Here is a 7,285-nt window from a genome sequence, read left to right as displayed (position 1 = left end):
AATCAATAAACATCGAGTTATCTTCACGAGGTATCATACTTAGAATTGTACTTCTATTTGTAAACTCTCTCTCTCTCTGTCAGTTAGCCTATAAGGACGTAGATATAAGGCTTTAATGTCTATCCGATACAGTAGTACGGACTGCATAGAAATAACACCGGTACATAGAAATAGTCCCAAACAATATGTTACCTACGAAATGTAGAATAACATGTAGTGTATTAGATTACTGTATCACATGCTTTTGTGTTAAGTTTATTAATTTAAATTGTTATTTTTGTTGGTTAACCTGCTCTCGTGTGGACTTATTAGGCGCCAACACCCTATCAACAGATTTATCACCTTTCAGTCACTCAGGCTAACCAACCAGTGATAAAGTGAGTGGTCTTCACCAGACCATCGCCGATTCAAGGGGCTTTAAATTGGTATTCATTGACCCCCGGTTTCTCAATCTTCTAAATTAATTATGTTAGAAACAATTTTTTCTTTTCAGTCGTTTATCACGTCAATCCACTTATAAATTAGAATAAATTTTTTAATACATTGTTCATAAATAGAATATGAATACCATTAAAATTTTATTTTAATTGAAAGAATAAATTTAATTTTTTAAAAAACTTTCGAAAGATATTTACTGAATAACATAATAGTTATACAATATGCACACAATAGGTATAAATTTGACTTACCAAAGATGTGAAACGAGATAGTTGAAAAGATAGACCCATAGTTGCGAGAACAAGAGTTATCAAAGTAATAGAAACTGCAAGACGCATTACACCATCCAGATTAAAAAAAACAACTGCGCAGAAAAAGAAACTTGTCTGATACACTCCGCAACAATAAACGGCAGGAGTGTAAATTTCACAAACTAAGTTTAGTTCTTGTATATAAGTCCACAAATCCCAATGACTTTCAATTAAGCTTTCGATTTTATTCTTTAGGAAACTTTTGTCTTTTTTCAATTCATCGACTGCATCAGATAAAATCTTGAATCTCTTCGAGATAATGACTGCCCATGCACCTATAACAAGTATACAGAAATCTATTTGTCCAATTCCATAAATAGATAATAATGAGACATTCAGGCTACAGAGTGCTAGTTCAAACTCGGAATTACTTATTTCCTTTAAAGCAGGATACAGAAATAAGTCAATTATAATAACAAATGGAAATATTGAAAAAAAGAAAACTGTAAGGTTAGCAATAAAAAGTATTTGAATATCATCAGCCATTTTTTCTTCTCCTTCGTATCCGCTGTTGTTTCTAGGAAAGTAAAGCCTCTTCCTTTTAAAGAAACTGAATTGAAATGCTACGAAAATACCAAATGTACCTAAAATAAATTTTATAAGTATCTTGTTGTTTGGGAACATTCTGATCCATCCGACACACACGGAACTGTCCATTATTTCTTGGGTAGCAAGTATTATGTTAGTCCAGATAAATATCTCTAAAGCAGTTTGGTACAAAGAATATAACTTTGACAGATATTTCCATTTTTTGGCAGGCTTCTTGCAATTGCAATACATCATTTTAATTCCAAATATCTCTAACGTTGAGAGGATTGGGCATAGAAAACAAACAATGCACAAACTACGTTTAGTGTAACCTGTGTACATGTTTTAATCCTAGATATGAAGAATTGTAGACTTGGAATTAGTTTTGGAACCAGATAAACCAAATGCAGCTTTTCTTAAATAAGAAAATATTTTGAATAGGATATTACGTAAAGGATTGATTATTTGATGTATAGTAATCACGTGAGCGAAACTGCACTAGTAGCCTTCAATAGTAAATGTATAATGTCAATACATTAAAAGCATCCGATTTCGTTTTCATAATATAGAATTTTCCAGCGAAATATTCTGATTATTTATAGAAAATATATTTCTTTTTGACCATACATACATACATAGATGAGTCTGTCTATTTTCTGTCCCTTCACACGCTGTACGAGGCAATAACAAATTCCACCGGCGAAGTCGAACTTTCTACGTAGGCTACCATTCGCCGTAAAATGTGAAATACTGTAGTTAAAAACATCCTCTAGCGGTAGCATAGCAAAATTAATAATTACATTTGGTAAAAAATAAAAATAGGTAGGCGAATAGTAGCCTACATATAAAGGTCGACTTCGCTGGTGGAATTTGTTATTGCCTCGTATAACGTGTAAAGGGACAGAAAATAGACAAATGTATGGTCGAAAAGAAATATATTTTCTACAAATATCATAATTGTCCTGGAAATTTTTTATTTGTTATTCTGATTATTCTTCGTTTGACATTTCGCTTGATACTAGAGTATTGAGTCAAAAGAATAAATTAAACTGTTTTAGTATTTCAAATTCAGTTTTATGTGAAATTGTATTTTCTTTTTATACAAATTTATTTTATTGTATTATACACAACTTTAATTAAAATTTCAGTCTTTAAGATTAATTTTAATCGCTTCATAAGGATACGTTTTACGTGGCAACGTCCAGCGACCGCGAATAGAAAGAATCTTTGTATGCGGGAGCTTCTTCTGTCCAGAGTGGACGAGTGTTGTTTACAAAATGGCATCGAGACGACTTCATCGAATGCTTGCTACGGAAAATATTAGAAGCATTTTACCGCTTTAATGCCAATTAGAACGGAGTTTTAGAATGTCCTGGAATCCTGGAGGAAAATTTGAATTTCAAAATACCGTTCTGATCTTGAACAAGTTTTTTGAATTTTGCTCAAGTTAGGAAAAAATTGTAAAAATAAATTAAATTATCGTTAACTTTTGTAAATAGTTCACATCTACCATTCATTCTTACACTCAACTTCTATGTAATATTGCTTTTTCGTTAAACAAAAACGAAGCTTCGTTCACGTACGTAAAATGTTTCGTTTAATTGATCGCCGCCATCTTCTTCTTTTATGTAAAACAATTCATGTCTCCGATTGTGCGAATATTTTTCTCTGGTTAAAATGCTCAACACGTTGAAATGCTAGCGCCATTCGCGAAAGAAAAATGTGCTGGAAACGAAGTAATCGCTGATGCAATATTTGCCCTGGTTTTTGCCAGTGATTTGTTCTCTGTGTGAACTAAGCTTATCAGAACCTTTAAGCTGGCGATTTATAAAAAAGTTTTTCCGTAATTTCAGTTATTGTCAGGTGAAATTTGTAGAATGTCGTTTTATTTGGATGATATTAAAAAACTATTTTTTTCAGATCAAATTTTTGTAGAGACAGCGAAGCAGGGACTAATTTGGTACAAGGCTGGAAAGGCACTTGCTTGGAGCCCGTAATAGTTTCTAAATGTGTCATTGTTTTATTAGTATTACGAATTTCTATATTATTAACGCGCCATATTCAAGGGTTAAAAATTAAGAATGACATTACCTACAGCCCTGACATCTAACATCATCACTGAGACATAAATAAAGTTTGTATGTGTGCATTAGATCCGTTCGGTAATGATAGGAATAAAGTGGTGTTTGATGATAAAAATATAATGAATATAATGTTTATTGCTACATAATTTTATTGTAGCTCCAAAAATACAATGTAAGATATTCAAATGTAAAAAATATTCTCGTAACAACTGAATTAACAATTTTGTAGAACAAATTATATTGTTATGTAGTTTCTCATAATTGGGTGATGCGATCAGATGGCAACTGTAAAACTTCGACATCATTCCGTAGGTAATTTTTTGTCAGGGTCCTGAGTTTGACTAGGTGTATTGGATATATTATAACTTATTTTTGCAGTTATAGTTTTTCTTTTTTTGAAGTAGGGGAGAGCGGGGCTAAAAGTTCCCGTGGTAAGTTGTTCCGATTGAAATAGCTTCATAAGGAAAAATAATAATAATAATTAGTAAATACGTCATGAAATCGAATGTTTCTGCGCATCGATGGCAGCCATATTAGTTAGACCAGTAACGTCCAGTATATTGGAAAAGGAGCCTGTACGTCGCTGATCCACGTAAGTAAATATTTTCGTGTTTGATATTTTTGGTATATCTGGCGAATTTAAATAATTAGCGATTAGTTGTTTGGTATTTTTATTCAAAAATATATATGGTATCTTGATATAAACGCTAAAACCGTGTATGTCTCGTAACCTAATCTAGTAGTTGCTGTTTTGAACCCATGTGTTATTGGGGCTAGATGTTCCCTTCTTTGGGGGTATGTTGTGACCTTGGAACAACTTGCCCCAGTTCATCTGTACTGGCAATGCAGTAAAAATACAGTAATATTTTTTTTCTTTGCAGTATGCGGACTTATATTCGAAAAACAACACGAGGTTCTGTATCTCAGGAGTTGATGCAAAGAGCTGCAGATGCAGTTATTAAAGATGGTAAAAAAATAAAAACTGTTGCCAGAGAATTAGATATTTGTCATATGACGTTATACAGATTTGTGAAGAAGTTGAAATCTGGAGTAGAAAACGCTGTGGTTGGCTACAAAAAAGTAAGATTGGTCTTTAGTGAAGAACAGGAAAACAAGTTAGCAGAATATTTGTTAAAATGTGCAACAATTTTCTTTGGTCTTCTACCAGAGGAAGTGCGAAAATTAGCATATGAATGTGCACAGAAATTCAACGCCTCTGATATTCCACCATCTTGGCATGAGAATAAAAAAGCTGGTCCAGATTGGCTGACTGGTTTTTTAAAGAGAAACCCTCAACTCTCGATTAGAGCCCCGGAATCGACAAGTGCTAGCAGAGCATCATCTTTTAATAAGCACAATATTAACGAATTTTTTACAAAGCTAGGCACAGTGTTGGATAAATATAAATTTCCGCCCTCGAGAATATATAATTTAGATGAAACTGGCGTTACGACAGTGCTAAAGCCAAAGAAAATTATTGCCAAAAAAGGAACTAAGCAAGTTGGAGCTATAGTATCTGCAGAACGAGGTTCATTAGTCACCGTAGAACTGGCAGCAAATGCATTAGGACACACAGTTCCTCCAATGTTTATTTTCCCTCGACTTAAATACAAGGATTTGTTTATCAAAGGCGGACCACCGGAATCCATTGGTGCAGGAAATAGCTCTGGATGGATGACAGCTACGGAGTTCCTCATATATATAGATCACTTCATCAAACACTCCAGACCATCACCTTCAGATCCAGTTTTGTTATTGCTTGATAATCACCAATCTCACGTCGATATCAATGTGGTAGAAAAAGCGAAATCTAACTCCATTGTAATGCTGTCATTCCCGCCTCATTGTACACACCGTCTGCAACCATTGGACGTTGGAGTGAATGCACCGTTTAAAAATTATTGTGCAAAGGCTCAAGACAACTGGCTACGCAGCAACCCTGGCAAGACAATGTCAATATATGAGATCCCTGAAATCGTAAAATATGCGTTGCCAATTGCAGCAACTCCTATCAATATAATGAGCTCTTTTAAAAAGGCTGGCATTTGGCCATATGATCCTAATATTTTCACTGAAGACGACTTTGCTCCATCTTTCGTCACAGATCGCCCTTTGGCTCCAACGCATGAGAGTGTCTCTGCAGGCATCACACCTATAAATGATATTGATATAATTGATATGGAAGTTTCAGAGGCAGAAACTAGTATAGATAAATCCAACAATGCACGTGAAACTGTAAGCATTATTGACGAAAGACAAATCTTGGATCAACCAGGGCCATCAGGAGTTGTAAATTTGTCTACAACTTCTGGTGTTGTACAAGGACTTGGAAAGGATGTTCCTTTCTCCCCAGAAGCAATTCGTCCCTTTCCAAAGGCACCACCACGGAGTGGAACGACCAAGAGATGTCGTAGAAAATCCGCAATTTTAACAGACACTCCTGAGAAACAAGCCCTGGCAGAAGAGCAAAGCAAAAAAAGGAAGGTAAGCATTGATAATGAAGAAGTAAGAAAAAATAAAGGAAAGGGAAGGGTAAAGAGAAATCAAGGGAATAAAATAAAAGGGAACGACAAGAGAACGCTAAAAGGAAAAGGAAAGAGGAAGTCCATTAAACGACAGGTTGTACAAATGAGCAGTGAAAGTTCTGAGAATGAAGAGGATAGTTTAGAGTATTATTGTTTAGTCTGCTGTGACCGTTACTCTAACTCACGTTCTGGTGAAGAATGGATCCAGTGTCAAGAATGTAAGAACTGGGCCCATTCCAGATGTAGAAAATATCGTGACATGTTAACATACTTTTGTCCGAATTGCGGTTCTGATGAATCTTGTGATGATTTATAAATATAATATTATTTTCAGTCAAAGACGACTTTCTGATATGATTGAAGACTGATAATTGATAATTTCAAGGCTGATTAGCTACTTAAGCTAATATAATGGTTAATGTTTCAATCTTTAAGTAAAAATTATAAATGTTAAAATGTAAAAATGTTTAGTTTATAATAAATTTAAGAAAAACAACTAATTATTCATAAGATATTATTGATTAGTCCTTAAATACGTACTTAGCTAAATAAATTATTTTTTTTTTTACATATTACACCTTCCATAGATCTCGTAACAACTTGCCCCACCCTGTTAACAACTAGCCCCGAATCGGGGTAAGTTGTTACTTTCTGACTTTAGGTATTGTATTATTAATTATAAAAAATCTTACCAAAAAACAACCCCAAAAACTGTCTTAATAGCAAAGTTAGATATATTAGTAAATTTTGATATCTCAATACTTATGCTAGAATTAAGTTTCATTAACAAATTATGAGGTTGAATAAAAAACGAAACTTGTAGCCCCGCTCTCCCCTACATGTTTAGCATGTTTCTATTTAATTAACATATATTATACGTAAGTAATTTTAATATTTATTATTATATCTGTGTGTCCTGTGAAAACTGGTATAACTCGACTTATATCACTTTTACGTTTATTGGTGCATTTTAATTAGTTTTCAAATGGCTACATTTCTGTGCTTATAACAACTTATATTCCTTTTACTTTTGACATGAATGTATAAAATGAACTTGTTTGTTTTCTGAGTCATGTCGTTCCATTAAAATTGGTATTGGTAAAGTACAGTAACTACATGACAATTTTACCTTAAAAAATTTTGCATTTTCTAAAGTTTTACATTTTATATTTAATTTATTGTTAAACTGTTAAACTTGTATAAATATCATTTTTAATTGAATGACACAACTCAATTTGTTAAAAAGTGTATTAAATATATAACTTTTTTACGTGTAAATAATAATGTATTTGCAATTTCTGGGCGCCATATAGCTTATTCATTGCTATCTATCTTGTTGAAACTTCTAGCAACAAAGAAACCTTGTGAAATTAATATTAAAAATATAGTACGAACTTGA

At 33.2% G+C, this 7,285-nt stretch overlaps 1 protein-coding gene across 1 annotated transcript; it reads left to right on the top strand.

Annotated features, from left to right (window-relative positions):
* The first annotated feature begins 3,859 nt into the window (after positions 1–3,859).
* LOC111638492 lies at positions 3,860–6,202 on the top strand. Its single transcript, XM_023384221.1, has one exon. The coding sequence runs from the start codon at positions 4,244–4,246 to the stop codon at positions 6,200–6,202; it is 1,959 nt and encodes a 652-aa protein (XP_023239989.1). The 5' UTR covers positions 3,860–4,243.
* Positions 6,203–7,285: the final 1,083 nt, after the last annotated feature.

Source organism: Centruroides sculpturatus, unplaced genomic scaffold (assembly GCF_000671375.1).
Source record: "Centruroides sculpturatus isolate CEXI.00-Female unplaced genomic scaffold, Cexi_2.0 scaffold958, whole genome shotgun sequence".
Classification (NCBI taxonomy): Eukaryota; Metazoa; Arthropoda; class Arachnida; order Scorpiones; family Buthidae; genus Centruroides; species Centruroides sculpturatus.
This window is presented reverse-complemented; position numbering and strand designations above follow the sequence as displayed.